Source organism: Herpailurus yagouaroundi, unplaced genomic scaffold (genome assembly GCF_014898765.1).
Source record: "Herpailurus yagouaroundi ecotype Mexico unplaced genomic scaffold, PumYag 77, whole genome shotgun sequence".
NCBI classification, from domain to species: domain Eukaryota; kingdom Metazoa; phylum Chordata; class Mammalia; order Carnivora; family Felidae; genus Herpailurus; species Herpailurus yagouaroundi.
In genome coordinates, this window is record NW_024412388.1 from 23456705 (window position 1) to 23474244 (window position 17540).

General features: G+C 42.8%; 1 protein-coding gene across 20 annotated transcripts in view; it reads right to left on the reverse strand.

The window, feature by feature from the left end:
- PUM1 (pumilio RNA binding family member 1) overlaps positions 1-17540 on the reverse strand; it is a 135375-nt gene that overhangs the window by 50569 nt on the left and 67266 nt on the right. For 17 of the 20 annotated variants that reach the window (XM_040467295.1, XM_040467287.1, XM_040467309.1 and 14 more), the window contains 3 exons: positions 13962-14128; positions 11652-11922; positions 777-870 (listed from right to left, as the gene is read on the reverse strand). In XM_040467295.1, the coding sequence (XP_040323229.1) occupies positions 777-870; positions 11652-11922; positions 13962-14128 (532 nt within the window). The remainder of the gene's footprint in view (positions 1-776; positions 871-11651; positions 11923-13961; positions 14129-17540) is intronic. The other 3 variants (XM_040467358.1, XM_040467348.1, XM_040467364.1) reach the window with 1 other exon arrangement.

Consider the following 17540-nt stretch of genomic DNA (forward strand, 5'->3'; position numbering starts at 1 on the left):
GGTATTTATTAACTCTAGCATCTACAACTGTAAGTTAAACCAGACCCAGGCAAAGGCCGTTACGCCTAGCCTTAAGACATTTAGGCTGGAAGCAAGTCTTTCCTTCCACAGCATACCTCAACCCATGATTTCCTTCTATTCTACCATGTCCTTTTGACGCATTAAAAAAAAAAAATTGTACATGTACTTGTTTACACATATAGCACTTTGTTTCAAAGAGACCTTAAGAAGGTCTGAGTGGGGGGGAGTCTAGGCAATAAAAATATGTACATCAGAACATTAACCAATGTTACTGGAAAAGGGAAAACCTACTTTAAAAACCAGTCATTAAATGAAAATACTTTTCACGACCATCAATACACGCTGCTTGGAAAATGGCCTTATGGGTACTCCCTGCTACTTAAGAAGATGAGAAGTCGATATTTTCACAGTCTAGACGACCCTAACAGGAACAGAACTGTTGTTACGTCACGGATTTCATCCAGTCTTAACCAACAGAGTCCATGCTGGTCACAACTGTCGTTTAGGACTGACCCTGAGTCCTCCGACAGCACAGCGGAGGCAGACCACTCCCTGGACACCAGGCAAGCTTACAAGCTGAAGTCTAGAAGGCTGCCAAAAATCAAGCAGGTGGCTCAAAGACAGGCGGACAAGAGGACGAACGAGGCCATCTACTCCGAGAGCCCTGTCTGTGCTTTGTCCTACCCGGCCTACGCCGCCAGGGCTCCTGGAGCGGGGGCCACGCGTAGGCACGGGAGCCGCACCCAGGGACCTACCGATGTGAGGCTGGTGAGCCGCCGCCAGTGCGTACTGCTGCTGCTGCGCGGCCGTCAACTGCTGGACGGCGAGCGCGTTAGGTCTTTGGAACAGCTGAAGAAAGAAAAGGATGCGGTGAGGTTAGAGAAACGGTCTCGCGAGACAACTTTAAACCTTCTCTGAATAAAAACTTCGACAAGCCCTTGTTCAGGAATGGCATTTGAAACAAAAACGTTCTTGTGTTCGATTCCATTCCCACTCCGATGGTATCGTGATGCTTCAGAGTTCTACTTCCCGGGTCTTTCTTTACCTCCATTCGGTGCACCCAGTTCCCACTTCCCGGGCGAGGTGTCCCCAGAGCACAAACATACGTACAAACGACCTAATGGCCGCCAACAGGCCAAGGGTCCTGCCTGATCCCAGACACACTCACACATTAAAGCTACCACAAAACGACCCACCACACTGCCCCTCGTGCTGTTACCTCTCCTCAGGTCTTCTGAGAACCCCACAGACACTCTGAATTACTCCTTACCTACTCACATTTTGGAAAGGAAAATGAGAAGTGTTCATTTCATCCCTGGCTGCCTCTTCCCAGGGAAATGATATTTACTGGATACCTTTCTCAACTAGTGGCTTATCATAATGATGAAATCGGACAGCTGCCAACTTCTGGGAGCCCTCCAGTTTCCTATTCTTTATGTGTAGGAAATCAAACAACAGAAATACAGCTGCTACTAACAAAGCTTGGATTATGAGCTCAGACCTAGCACACTTCTTAAATTTTTTTTTTATGTTTGTTTATTTTTGAGAGAGAGAGAGAGAGAAAGAGAGCATGTGTGTGTGCATGAACAGGGGAGGGGCACAGAGACAGGTAGACACAGAATCCGAAGCAGGCTCCAAGCTCCGAGCTCCGAGCTGTCAGCACAGAGCCCGGCGCGGGGCTCGAACTCACAGACCGCGAGATCGTGACCTGAGCCAAAGTCAGACACTTAACCGACCGAGCCACCCAGGCGTCCCAGACCTAGCACACTTCTTCATTCCCAAGAAAAGGAAAGGAGTACAAAGACCCTGACACCAAGAATATCCCAAAGTTCTACCTTAATACAAGGCCAATCATTCACTCATTCATTCCACAAACATCAGGAGACAAATAATACCTGCTAGGCACTGTGCGAGGAACTAAGGATACAACACTGACTAAAATGGTCATACATTTCAGTACGAACAGCACTGGTACAAAGAAAGAATTCTGGATTGCCTCGATGTGCCTCCTTCCAAGGAGTCACACTGAAAACCTTTATTCACTGAAATCAGAGTGCTTATTGAAAGTACCTCCCTACAAAGGAACTTCCCCCTAGCTACCTGCTCTTTCTATAGGAGTTTTCAACAACTCAGGTGATATCACTGGATGATATAGAACTGACACCATGGATCTTGAATAACAGATTTCCTCATAAAGAGACCTGTTTCAGACATTAAAAGATAATGTCATCCCACCAACTCAGCTTAATTATCGTCAGAATTGGACTTGTAATGTTATCTTAGGTGGTGAAGAGACTTCTATGAGTAGACAATTTTAAATAAAAAGAAAACAAAAGGGGTCCTCTGGGTGGCTCAGTTGGTTAAAGGTCTGACTTCGGCTGGTGCTCTCTCTCTCTCAAAATAAATAAACTTAAAAAAAAGGGGGGGGGTGAATATTTTGAACATACTGACCAACTTCACCTGTTACCTCTCTTTGTAAAATATTCCTCTTTCTAAAGACCAGAGTAAAATTAGCCTTTGTCTTTATAGTATGAAAGTAAATCAAAAGTAACTATGTACAGATTTCAAAAGTAATTGTTTTATTTTCAAAAGTTAAAGAAAAAAGAAATTTCATTATGATGCTGGTAAAAAGACAAGCACGACTTTAACAGGCACTGATTAAATATCAAGTCTTCAAAAGAAATACTGGAATTTATAGACCAACCTATCAAAAGACCTGATCCCTCCAGGAAGGCAGCCAATCAGTACTATCTGGTAACTGGGATCTTGTGATTTTTGCCAGGTTGTTTTTCACATGACTGTCTACCTAAGGATAGTGCCCCAGAGTATTCCTACCAACAGGAGGCAGTTCACCTCAGAGGGGAAGCCAGGAGGGAGAAAACATAATAGCAAAATAGTGCAAAGTTGTTTTTCAATTTTTTACAAGGCTGTAAAAATACCTTATAGCTTCACTTAAAGATCTGTGTCTTCAGTGGGTCTCTGGAATCTTCCTAGCCTCAAACCTTTTGAAATATTTAACATCTCAGGCACTGTTCATGCTAGTCTCTTCTGTCTACACTTCTCTGCCCTGCTGCAAACAAAATCATTCATTCAAGAAACATTTTTTGAGCACCCGTTATTAGCGAGGCACCATAACATGGGGAGCTAGGGAGATAAAGACAGTGTGCTCAGAACAGAACTCTTGAAGTTCTCTTATTAACCAAAAACAGTACTCACTGACATTCCATCTGACTTCTCCTCGCTTCATGTTTTTAACATGACATGTAACTCATTCAATGCTCATGTACCGTATCCATAAATATCCAGCATGTGTAAATACCAACCATTCTGCATGACATTAGTTTGTGATTCTCACCACCATGCAGCCATACTTTGAGGAGGAGAAACTACCACTTGTAACTAAAAACATCCAGACCCTTCAAGAGCTCCCACATACCCTGTGTTTGAGAGTTGATTGATATCTCAGTGATTATGGTGAATAGAGAAGGAATTGTTTTCTTGAGTGCATTTTGCAGTAAACAATTAACAGAAATTATCATCTACAGCAAGCAGATTTTATTATAGCATAGATTACAGCAATTCTGGCACATTTTCTTTATGTAAATGCCCCAATATTAACTGGAAATACAGGGTATTCAAAACAAAATTGGGTAATTGGCAAGTAATGGATTCCAAAGGATCCTGAAAAACTCATACAAATGCCATCTGCTGGGCAAACCACTGAGCTCTGTTAACATTTTCATCATTTTCAGAAAGGAAGCCAATGGTAACTGAGAAACACAATACTGTGAGATTTGGAGAGAATGCTTGTTTTAAGGTTGGTATAATGATAAATGTGCCACTACCGATTACAATTTACTTGGGTAGAATTCTTAAGTTGTTCAAGAGACTAAATGCAAGGGAAAATACATCAAGTATTTCAAGTTCATCAAGGTTCCTAGTAAGAAATATTGAAGGCATAATTTGGGAACCACACGAGGAAGCTGATTTGACTCCCGTCTCTGTCACTACATGACCTTACAAAAGATACCCTGCAGAGTTTTTATTCCAAAAAGGGGCAGTCAGAAACACCCAGCATAGTGTTAAGTGATCAAAGATAGCTATTACTGTCATTATGTTGTTATCAATAACACTTGTTGGCATGAAAACACTGTTACTAGGCTTTCAGAATGTGGAGGAGTAATACCTCAATATCGAGTTGGTGTCTGCAAGATTATCCCTCTGCCCCTCGCAACTAAAAAGCCCTGGCTTTTGGCCAGTTTAAGGCCAAAGCCACAGTGGACAGGGGATAAGAGCGGAGACTCTGGGGCCAGAAAGCCTGGATTTATAGCTCGGCGTCAACACAGACTACGCAACACAGGGCAAGAGAACCTCTCTCTGACTCACTCTCCTCTCGAACAGGGACAACGAAGACACATCGAAATCATAAGGTTGCTGCAAGTATTAAAATTAACACGTGTAACGCACTTGGAACAGTCCTTGATGTATGTTCTCTCTGACGAATGGCAAGAGCACCCCCACACAGACACCCCTTCTGTGAGGCACCTCGTACAGCTCCTCCTCCCGACAGGGCAGCCCAGGACGAGGAAAGCAGAGGTCAAGACTGTTCAGAGTGAATGCAAAAGTCAAAATCCCACTGAGCTCATGAGCACCAACTGCTGTCAACAGCTCACAAAGGTGACGGGGATGGAAGAAAAACCTTTTTTGCCTTGTTGTCGAAGAATACGTTAGCATAGACTCCATGCAGAGAAAACCACGAATGCACAGAATGGGAAGGTGAGGCAAGCCCACGGGTCAAAAGGCTTTGTGTTTCCAGTACTGGATCCAGGAACGACACAGCCCAGAGCTACACACCAGGACAGAGATGTTCGCATGGCTTGTGGTCTCATGACCTTCAGCAACTCAGCCTCGTGAGGTCTTAATTTTCTTCCCTGTAAAAACCTAATGCTTGCTCTCCCCCATGGGGTGGTTGTAAGCGTTCACAGAGAAAGGAGATTCCAAACACTGAAGCTGTTACATCAACGGTGGGACTATTTCTCTTTTAAGAAAAGAGGTTTATCACAGGAGCCAGGCTGTAGTACATAAAACATGTGAAAGTCTGCTACCGTCCGAAGCTTGCAGATCAGAGCCCATTTTCAACCAGGTTATCTGAACAACGATGATCGACAATGACTTCTGGTTAAACAACTACATATGCTGCTGAATTTTTTAAGAAAACCTTCTTCACATTTCCTTAGCAGATGAAAAATCGGAGTCCAAAATAATCTCTAAACAAGGTGGAAAAAACAAAACGTCCTTCCACCAAGTCAGTAAGTATCTTTCGAGAAAACTCATACAAAATTTCAGCAAAGAATAAAGGCAAGCTTCAACTGGTCAGCCTGCCAGCGAAAGGCAGTGTTTACCAGGGACTACACACAACAATGAAAAATAGTCTTCCTCACTTGTGAACTGAAAGGAAAGCTGAGAATATTAAAGACCTGTATGAAAACTATGTACAAACTTGGCTTCAGAAGATGACATCTAATCACTACGGCACTTTTAAAAGCAATGCGTGCCAGCTTCCTCCCCCTTGCGCCTAGGGCCGTGAAGGAACAAATCTGTACTTCAATTATGATTTTCAGAGTATGGTTTCTTTGCTGAAATTCATGCTTACCAGGAAGCAAACCACAAGAGACTCTTCATGATAGAAAACAAACTGGAGGTTGCTGGAGGGAAGGGGGTGGGGGGTGGGCTAAATGGGTGATGAGTATTAAGGAGGGCGACGTATGGAGCACTGGGTGTTCTAAGGAAGTGATGACTCACCACATTTTACTCCTGAACCCAATACTGCACTGTATGTCAACTCACTAGAAATTTAAATACACATTTGGACAGAAATTAAACACTTTTAAAGTAAAATTCATGCTTAACAGGTTAAGGGTTTTAGCACATCAGTATACAATTTTGTAAAACATACTGCATTAGGCTATTTTTAGATTAACTGAATTCTAAATAAAGAACATCAGCAATTAATCTGGTTGATCTATAATGATGTGATCCTGGCTTTGGTTTCTGCTACACAGCATTAAAATATAATGAAACCTAGCAGTAAGTTTCTAAAATATACTTAGGGAAATATAAATACTTGTATGGCTCTTCGTTAAAATAAACAAGTTCGCTCAAGTATCATGACACAAAATGGTACGAACACATTATAATTAACTGGTCACTGGTTATAATGTTGATTGTTCACATAGGATTAAAGAGAAGACAATGAGGGAAAAGTGAGGGGAAAAAGGGAGAATATTCCAGAGATATCAATGAACATTTCAAACCACCCTACATTAGGGGTACTTAAATCCCAGATCTCTGTACTTGGGATAGGTAAAATTATCCTCATGTTCATGAAATTTACCATGTCCTTCAATTATGACCACAGGCAACAAACCATATTAACATGAGCAATACACTTGTGTGACTTCATCATCAACAGAAGTCAAATAGGTTTCATGCTCCTTTACGACCACTAGATATCTCACAGCTGCGTTCACGCTCATCATGAAAACTAGTACATATTTCTGCCGCATGCACCGTATGATAAAGCAGATACATCTTGAATTTGTTAAATATTTCTGTAACTATTTCTGTATCACTGGTTCCTTTGTAAACCTATCTATACTACATATCACTCACACAATTCAGCCCACAGATCTCATCTAACCGCTAAGGGGTTCATGGCACAAAAAAAGGAATACTTGCTCTGAATAAACCTCAGGTTAAGTTTATGATTTACAATGACTAGACAAGTAACTTAACTATCCAAAACCCAAAGTACCCCTAAGTACCATTAAGTGTGTAATGAACTGAACGAAAATTACCTTTCCTATATCTTCAGGCTGTTCTCTACTATGTATCTCCATAGAAGCTGATACTAACAGTTTTATGAAACCAATTTACACACCAAATCCAAGTCGGGAATAAAAGAAAATAGGACACAAGAAGGAATTGTTTATTTTGTCAATTTCCAAGCCAGATCCCATCACAAAATCACAAATAAAGGAACTCAAAACTAAAGACAGCCTGTGATCCGCATTTAAGGAAGCCAACATAAAAGAGCAGAATGTGTGGAAAAACATGTATTACAGCAGAGCTCTGGTTCAACCCTCACAATCATCAATACTGTCTGGGACTCAGGCCTGGTCCTCAAGGCCTCTGAGACCCGGACTCGCCAAACGAACCACCCATCTGCTGTTCCCCGTAAGTATACCTTCTCCCGTTGGCAGCCTATGACCACACCACACCCATCTCGTCCCCATACCTCTGCTCTTTTAATTACGGCAATACACACCGCACCTTTCAAGTTAGGGGTACACAACCTTGATCTCCATGGAGCGCCCCCCCCCCCGGTCTGGCAGCATTCCTGACCAACCGATTTAGCATGTACACTTCCTCAACTGCCCCACATGGTTCCACGTATCATGGTCTTACTATGAGCACCAGCTCTGTTCACTACAAGCAGAACCCAGCTTCCTAGAAGGACACAATCGTCAATAATTAAGGTTAATATGGGTAAAAGAAGGTCTAAAACTGCTACTGAACCAACACTCAACACAAAAAACTAAACTGTGATAATTAAGTCATTCCTTCTTAGAAATGTCTTGTCGTTGTCAATAAGGCAGCAGAGCAAAGCAGGTAAGAGGACACAACACTACACAATCTCACAAGTCACTTTTTTTCAACTTCACCCACCTCCTTGGATGACTACATTATCTACTAAACATGTACCTGTTAATTTCTAGTATTAAGCCTTTATGCTTTACTATTTCCTCCCATGGAATTTTCATTCTTTTCCTGATATAAACTAGTCTTGCAAGGTACAGCTCAAGATCTACCTCTTCCATAAGTCCTTCCTTCCCCAGAATAGAGTATGCTCTCCCTTGTCTAAGCTTCTAGGACATGGGCATGACCTACACTTGTCATCGAGTACTTCCCTGCACTATTTAAACGACCAAATGAGTCACAACAACTAAATGGAGAGCTGTGGGTGGGGGGAGCCCATCTCATTCATGAAAGATACGCTCCACTACAAGCGAGAACAAAAAAACGAGAAAAGAAAGTCATAATCCACAATCCACAAATCTGCGATCTCCCTGAAGTTATCCACAAAACTAGACTGCAGAAGAATTACGTACGTTTTCTGATCAGATGGCAACAGAGGGCTGTGACCCTAAAAAGGAGGTAATTTCCTAGGTATGATACAGGTCTAGTTACGTACATGAGGCACAAGCTTAGTGGGCTAGATCTAAAGGACTCGCTTATTAGAATACAAGCAGGGCCTCAAAGAGGGGCCTCCAGATCTCTGAGAAGGCTAGTTCCAGATTTTAGTTTGGGGAAGTATATTTAATATGGGGGATATTCTGAGACACTATAATCGGGATATGAGAGATGTTTCCTGAAAACCTGGTCTGCTAAAGCCAATCAGAAGACACAGAAGAACAAGACCCAGGGCTTATCTTCAAGGAGTTTACAACCTAGCAAGGACTATGAAACAAGAAATCATAACACAAGGCAGAACATCGTGATTCTTTTTCTTCAGAGAAGCACAGAGCACCACGGAGTTCAAAGGAGACAGACAATACAACTTACTGATCTGGAAACCAAGAAAGTTAGCAGCACTGGACCTTCAAAAATGAAACAATTTAAATTAGTGGAGGGGCGCCTGGGAGGCTCAGTCAGTTGAGCCTCCAACTTTGGTTCAGGTCATGATCTTACAGTTTGTGGGTTCAAGCCCCACAGTGGGCTTTGCACTCACAGCTCAGAGCCACCTTCAGATTCTGTGTCTCCCTCTCTCTCTCTCTCTCTCTCTCTGCCCCTCCTCTGCTTGTTCTCTAACAAAAATAAATAAACATTAACAATTTTTAAGAATAAATAAAAATAAATTAGCAGAAAGGGAAACAGGAATGAAATGTAATGGAAAGTAAGAGTAAGAAATATTCGGGGTGCCTGGGTGGCTCAGTCGGTTAAGCATCTGACTTCAGCTCAGGTCATGATCTCACGGTTCGTGGGTTCGAGCCCCGCATCGGGCTCTGTGCTGACAGCTCGGAGCCTGGAGCCTGCTTCAGATTCTGTGTCTCCCTCTCTCTCTCTCTCTCTCTGCCCCTCCCCTGCTCACTCTGTCTCTCAAAAATAAATAAATGTTAAAAAATTAAAAAAAGAAATATTGGAGGGATAAAACAGAAGATCAAACACCAATTTCCAGCAGAAAAGAGATCCTATCTTCTTCACAGCTCCTCCTGCCTCTATGCAGGAGACATTTGGAGGAGGTTAAGGGTCTTGAAAATAGAGGAGTGCTGGCCCAACAGTTCCAGGGCATGCTATTAGGGCGCCCGCTACAAGGCTGTGTAAAAGAATCTATGCAGAAAAGTAGGAACTGTGGGCCCGTGGGATAAAACAACCATGACCACATCACATGATGGTGGTTCACCTATGGAACAATGCCTCTATGTTGCCTCAACCAAGACGTGCACGGGAAGCCAAAAGCCAACAACAGTTTCCTTTTCAAAACAGTAACGTTCACTTTCAAAATTACTGAAATGGGAAGTGTAAAGGCATCCCAGGTTTCATAAATCTGAGTGGGTGCTATCTTTAATGGAATCATCTTAACTGCTTAGAAGTTTGCAAACGGACATCATCTATTCAAGTTCTAATAATTATCCAGCCTCTTAAAACGTCGGTCAAATTAGTTAGAAACCAGAGATCAATACATTGAAAGAGAATCCCAACTCTGATTATGACGCAAAAAACAATTAAATCAAAGAGCATCAGATTTTCTTTCACAAGCAGAGGGTCAGACTGAATTAGATGGGGAATGGGAAGCTAAGCACCAAAACTGGCCAGAGTTGTAACGGTTGCTGGGGAAGTTCAGACCAAAGAAGACAAGAGTAAAAGGAAGATTCAGATAAAACTTCTTAACATAACAAGTTAAAGAACTCTGATTAGAAGCAGCTTACACTCACAAACCTCAATTTAGACACGGAACTACCACACTCCTCTCCTAAGCTGAGCCAGCTGAGGTCTATGTGGTAGCAGTGTCCCCCTACATTTGCTGATGTGGCACAGATTTTAAGTCTAATCTGCCTTCAGCACCTGAATTTAGCAATTTCTGGCTTCACTCAAAACGGCTGTTTTTGAGGAGCCACTGTGAAAGGGTCAAAAGAGTGAAAGAAGAGAAAAAGCACAAAAAGTCATTCTTACGAAGAGGTGGCGTATTTATTGGGAACCACAGGGAGAGTGGTGGACACTTAACAGCTCACTCTGTCCGGAAAAAAGAGTGTGTTAATTAAACCCAACAGTTCCATCTGATACGAGCAGAGCGCATGTATCACATCATCCCTTAAAGGGATTTCCTTGGGGCGCCTGGGTGGCGCAGTCGGTTAAGCGTCCGACTTCAGCCAGGTCACAATCTCACGCTCCGTGAGTTCGAGCCCCGCGTCAGGCTCTGGGCTGATGGCTCAGAGCGTGGAGCCTGTTTCCGATTCTGTGTCTCCCTCGCTCTCTGCCCCTCCCCCGTTCATGCTCTGTCTCTCTCTGTCCCAAAAATAAATAAACGTTGAAAAAATAAAAAATAAAGGGATTTCCTTTTGTAAACTTCATATGGTTAACTTTATTATCCAGTTGTCTATCAATCAAAATTCATTTAAAATCAACTATTTGTGACAATAACAAAGGGACAGTATGATACACTGATCTCCAATTTCCCCTACAGATGTAGAATTTCTAAACTTGGAAATGAAAATTTAACCTTTCAAGCCTAGAGGTTTGTATTTATGCTCCAGTCCAAAACTAATGAATATCAGAAATTCATGGCCCGTCAAAGTGCTTCCAGCCACAAGAGAGAACTTGTGGTACCTGACAAGATGGGGAAGCCACGCACCCCCTTTTATAATTCAGACAGTTAGTGGCTTTTTGTTTTTGAATTGAACAGAAGGATCAGTAAACCCCAGAGTTAGTCACACCGTGCATTCAAACCCACAAGGCACACATACAGTATTTTCTAAGGAATTATGAAGAAAAGAAAGAGCCAAGTCATTTCACTGTAGATTTTACATTGAGTGATTTGTGTTTTCCCCCAATCCTATTTTAAACTCTGGTGAACGGCAGCAGGTATGTCTGTCATCTATAGTTGCTCACTTAATTAAAAGACATGACTAATAAGATGACCTGGCACTGGACTCCTGCCAGCAGCAGGTAACAGAGTTTACTATTTTAAAAACAAAACAAACCAACGGCATCACAGTTACATTAATCTTCAGAGAGACTAGTTTCAGCATCCGAGAGGGTTGTGTCACGAGAGGCGCCACTACCTCACCCACTCGCCGGGCCTTGGTGGGACAGAGGAGCCAAAGGAAGGACATGTGGAGCAGAGTGATCTCTCGCCAATAATCTCAGCATGGGAATCGGCTTCTTGCGGGGAAGATACAGAGGCTTTTGTGCGCCCACGTCACCGTCGGGGTAAGGAGTGCTGCCTATCGGTAGCCTGAAATAATGCCACCCTTCTCCCACCACCGCCCCCCCTTGCCCCATTCTTAAGTCACGTGAATCACGCGCTGGCTGGAGGGGAGTAGAGAGAGTGACAGAGACACACACAGTACCTGTTGTTGAGAATTGTAGTCAAAAAGTCCCACAGTTGCTGCTGCTGAGTCCACAGGTACCTGCGTGCCTGAATAATCAAACTGCAGAGGCTCCATGCCCACATGTTCCATGGGGTCCAAAGGGACACTCTGGGACTCCATGTTGGAGAAATCCTCCACAGGCTTGGCACCATTGGTGCTGGTCAGCTGGGCTAAGCCCTCAGAACCATTCTGGTTTGGACCCAGAAGATCCACTTCATTAGCAGAGTTCTGGCAATTACCAGGGGTACGGCTAAACAGAGAAAGTAAAGGGCATTAAACCTTATTTTGAGCGGGGAGGGACACTACAGCAACCCAAGTTTAAGGACAAGGTCCTTGAGCAGTTTACTGTCAATAGCACTTAACACTATTTCTACAAAACAACCAGAGACACTTTACGGTATTTACGTGTCATATCCCATAAAACGACCCTTCTATTCCTTGTCTCTTCCCACCACAACCCACCCCGTAAATCCACATTAACCACTAAGAATTTACAATCCCTTTAACCAAAGGGCCCAGATTTGAGGAATAATGAATGAACTGGAAAAAAAACGCTACCTGTGGCATCCATGAAAACAAGATCCAAAATGTGGGTAGTAAACCATGCCCCCCCAAAACAACACCTACTCTTTAAACAGAGACCCAACGGAAAAAGTAGCTTCTAGGGGGAAATTCCATAAATGAGAACGATTCTATTAAAAAAAACTTTTTTATAGGTGAAAAAAAAATTTAAGCATTATCTGGGTACTACTCATCAGTGCTAAGACTGTCTCCCATTTTCCCCTTCTAAGCAACCAGAAGAAGCAAACCATTACAAAACAGTACACGATAAATTCATCATCTAGGATATGCCCCTGCTGAGGAGACAATTCTAAGAATTATAAGTAATATGAAGGTATAATTTATCATCCAAACCAGGATACTCCTAAGAGCAAGAAAAGGGCACTATTAGTAAGTATTCCAGACATGGTATAAACGAGTAGTGTCTTGGGTGGCCCAGGATACATGATCTCCCTATAGAAGAGGATTGAGGACTGTGTTATTCTGAATCAGACTAATATAAAACAATATTACATTCTAGTAAGGGGAGCATAGCCAGTGAGTACATTCTGTGCCCTTCATCCCTAAAAGAAACCCTATAGCTGGTACGAATTAAAGCTACTGTGTATTCCCTCTCACGCACATGCCCTACCACCACCCGGCCAGAAGTCAACTATACCAAACCTTGCTACAGGCTGCCTGAGAATCAGGAGAGAAAGGCTATCCACTTCACCCGAAAAACCTTAGGTAAGTGGTTATTACTCTGTGCCTCAAATTTCCTCCAAAGACTATAATTCTTTACACTCGCAAGATTAAAAAATTAGATTAGGAATACTAAACAACTGAATTGTGTTCTACAAACGATGGTCCAAAATGAATTTTAATTCTGGCTGTGGTAGAAATTACGATCAGAGATAGATGTGTGTGTATTTAGACACACATACATTAGCTTTAGACTAACATTAAAATTATTCAAAATTAAATTCTCTACCTGTACATCAATCACTAAGGATTTTGAAAATGATACACCACCACTAAAGGTTACCTATGTAAGTGAAGAATACTGCCAAATGTACAAGACAGATACACAATATTATCTGAATAGCGTGTACATTAAATTACAGGGCAAAACCTACAAATCAGTCATGACCAGAGATGGAATGAGAGGCATCCATGGAAGGGATACAATTAAGAACAAGTCATATAAGCTACATCTCTGGGTCTTCAAAATGAGGGAGATGATACTGACCCACCTACCTCAAAGGGAGCTTATGAGTCCCAAATGATCTAATGCCTAAGTTCTCAACTGCTTCCCTCCACACTAACAAGCCAGAGAGCTAAGACACACTTCCATTAGTGACCACGGTTACTCCCAAGATAGTGATTTGGGAGAAACTTGGGGAAAGTCCCAAGGAACCCGCCACCCCCCCACCCCCCCAGCCCCCCCCCCCGCCCAGGTGATTTTGTTATTTGTGAACCACTGCAATGATAAGTATAGAATCATTCTGCAAATAATAGAGTCCTATGCGAATGCAAAACATCTGTTCTGGCAAAGCACCAGGCATTGACAGCTCTTAAAATTTCCACTTTACCAGTAAATTTAGAATCTTTGTGGTATGGCCTACACTAGACCCAATTCTCAAAAAGGACAGTTAAGGAAGGAAAAAGAAAACTAAAATCAAAATAAAGCTAATCAAAACAAAAGCCCACAGCCCCCATTCAAAAATCAGAAGTGTAAAACATACAAACCTAAAATCTTTGACGTCTGCGTCAATCCCATTCTGCACTGGTAAACCATTGGTCTTGTCCATCACATCACCCTCCTCCTTCAAATCTCCTAGCTTATCTCCATCAAAGGTACCCTTGTTCTTCTTTTCACCTTTGTCGTTTTCATCACTGTCTGCATCCCTTGGGCCCTGTTTAAAAAATAGCTTCAGCTTCACTAATCATCATCAACTAATAATAGCGGGCAACCACTGTGGACACCAGACTACACTAGATGCTAATTACAACAGGATAGTGTCCGGGCCCTTTCAAGACAGTACAATCTAATTAACAGACAACATAGAGGCAGGAACACTGCAGAAAGTCTTGCCAAATGGGGGAGACAGACATACAATTATGTTACAGAGTTTAGAACGGTCTTACCATGCCCAGTGCCCCACCATCCCATTTTCTCTTTTCTACCCAAAGCCCAGCCACAATTTTACATCTCTTGGTCCCACTTCTCGACTTCCAATTCTAATTCCATATAACAGGATGACTCCTAACAAGCCCCAGGTGTGGCAGCTCACAGTCTAGTTAGAAGGTGTTGAGCCTACGAAAAGAATTTCCTGCTATGCCATTGCCTGTGTAAACTCCCTCGCTTCTGAATACTGTGCTAAGTGTGGTCTGACATCAGTCCAATTCAATCACCTTACCCTTTAACTTGAGACATGTGCCCTGCCAATCAATGTGCACCACTACCCCCTCCACTCCACAATAGTTCTCAGGGCTTACTGCATCGATAACTCACCAATCATCCTTCACTTCATTTTTTTGTTTTAATCCTTCAAAACACGTTCAATATAAGTGTGAAAGTCTTTCACCAAAAGAAAGTACTCTGAGAAGTGCTCATCTGCTGTCTCACCCTCTGCCTGTCCCATAGCAGATTATGAGACTATGAGGGAGCACCTTCAGCTGGGTCGCTGGTGCAGCACACTTGACCTCTGAAGTGTTTCAAGCTACAAAGACTGAAAGACTGGACCTAAAAGAACTGTCTTGGTGCCACGCACACCGATGCCCCCTTCTTCTAAGGGAATTAAGTCTGTCTCCTCTTATCAACAATCCTAAATTAAGACCAGGACATAGAAAGCAAATGCGCCTTGATTTCCAAAAGGAAATGAAGATTTGGTAGAGTGACTTGACATGGTTCACAGAGCTTTGCAGAATCTTACCGAACGGTAAGTAACCTTTACTTTTATAAAACTGGAGAGGCAACCTTGCTTGTTGTCCTCACCACCGACTTCTAGTCAAAGGAAGAAACAAATACACCTGGCCCAAATTAAAGCTCCTGGCAAAAGGCAAGAGCCAATGAGAAAAAGAGGAGCTGCTTTACAGCATTTCCAGTCATCACAACCACATTTTGGGGGTGGGGGTGTGTCAATAATGGAGGCCGGAGCAGCAGACGCTCCGTTGTGAACAGGCAAGACCCATGAATGCAAAATACACACACGCTCTCAGGCGAGTTCCTGGAGAACTCTGGCCCAGAGAGGATAACGCACGAATCCCGACATTCTTAGAGCTTTCACCTGCCAGTCAGAGCCCATTTTACTTTCAAATTCATTCTCGGTTCAAGACACAGAAAAACAGTTCACGGCTAATATGAACGGCTAATAGGAACACAAGAAGGAACATAGAAAGGATATACAACTTCATACTCATGTGGCATCAAGACGGCAAACTACAGTTTTGGCAGCCACCGAGATGGGACTTTCACAGGAGAATCTTCGAAGTGCAAGACTGTTACAGGTTCAAAAGGAGCGAACGAACAACAGCCAATTAAGTGCCACAGGGAGATCCCAAAGCAGGGATGGGAATACGATAGGATTCTAAAGACACATCTTCCAAAATGTCCAGAAACAATACCTCCCTCCTACTGCAAAGGTCAAACCGACAGAAACCATGTATTCATTTTCCTATCCCCAGTACTGAATACAGTGCCTGGCAGAAGTTAAAAAAAGTATGACGAAGGAACCTGAAATGACCAAAAAGTCCTGCAAAACTGAACTACTACTACCGTAAGAAGGACCTTCCCACTGTCTTTATCATAAGAGTCCAGGAGACAGTGACACGGTCTGGATAACAAACTCTACCTGTATGTGACACCATTAATGTCCAATAACAAGAGTATCAGAAGGATGATCCCACTAACACAACAAAGTAATCTTCCAGAAATCTACAAATCAAGTTCCTGGCTCAGAAGGAACAGTTCGGCTCCAATGTCTCACAAGCAGCTCAAAGGTCTGGTGGCCAAATAGGAAGAAAATGGGATAAAGAAGTAGTGGCAAGTTTCACCAACAAGCAAGAAACCTGGTGACGAGAGATTCGCCCTCACCAAATCAACTCTGCATTTTCTTTCCTCGGTGACACTTCAGAAGGGCCTGCTGAGAAGCTGTTGGGCCTATCTCTAAGCCAACTGCCAGGGCCTGAAAACAGTCACTGATACTAAACTTACTCAATTATATTGCCAAGGGCTAGATTTTCAAAGGAATCCCTAGAATGGGCCATTTCTCAACAATATTGTACAGTCTATTCATATAAATTATAGATACCTGGTTTTCTGCTCTGATTAGGCTATTAATTCCTCAGAATAGTAGGTTCCTTCAATTTGAAGGTGGGGGACCCAAGAGAGGCTTCTATTCCTTGATCTGGATGGTCACTGGGTGTATTCGTTTTATAGAAACACATAAAGATGAACATATATGACTTATATGCTTTTTAGCACTTGGGTCACATTTCAGTAAAAAGTTTACTCAAGGAACACCTGGGTGGCTCAGTCAGTTAAGCGTCCAACTCTTGGTTTCGGCTCAGGTCATGATCTTGGGTTCAAGCCCCACATCAGGCTCCACGTTGACAGCGAGGGGGCTGCTTGGGATTCTTTCTCTCTCCCTCTCCCTCTGCCCCTCCCCTGCTCGTGTTCTCTCTCAAAACATATAAATGAACTTAAAAAAAAAAAAAGTTTACTCAAGAGAAAAAGTTCAGTAAATCAACAATAGCCCTAAATAAAAATGGCTCACAAGTCTGATTTCTGAATGATACCAAGAGCACAAGTGGGAAGACTTTTTGTCAAAAGTCTGGTATTAAAAGAGAATACAGGGTTCAGGATCATAAAAATGTTCTCTTAGGAATATAAACACTCTAGAGAGAGAAAAACAGGGGTAGAAATGGGATGGTACATTTTATGAGATTTTTAATTAATATTTAAAATAAGGGTACATTCATAGCTGTATGGTCTTTAAGAAAGACCTAATCCAGGAGCACCTGGAAGGCTCAGTAGGTTGAATGTCCTCAGTAGGTTGATTTCGGCTCAGGTCATGGTCCAGGGTCGTGGGATCAAGCCCCACAATGGGCTCTGTGCTGAGTGTGGAGCCTACTTAAGATTCTTTCTCTCTCTGCCCCTCTCCTCAGCTCGCAAGGCCCTCTCTCAGGAAAGGATGGGGAAGGGGATGGGGAAGGGGAAGAGAAGGAAGAAGTAATGCAGAGGAAGGAAGGAAGGAAAGAAGGAAGGAAGGAAGGACGGAAGGAAGGAAGGAAGGAAGGAAGGAAGGAAGGAAGGAAGGAAGGAAG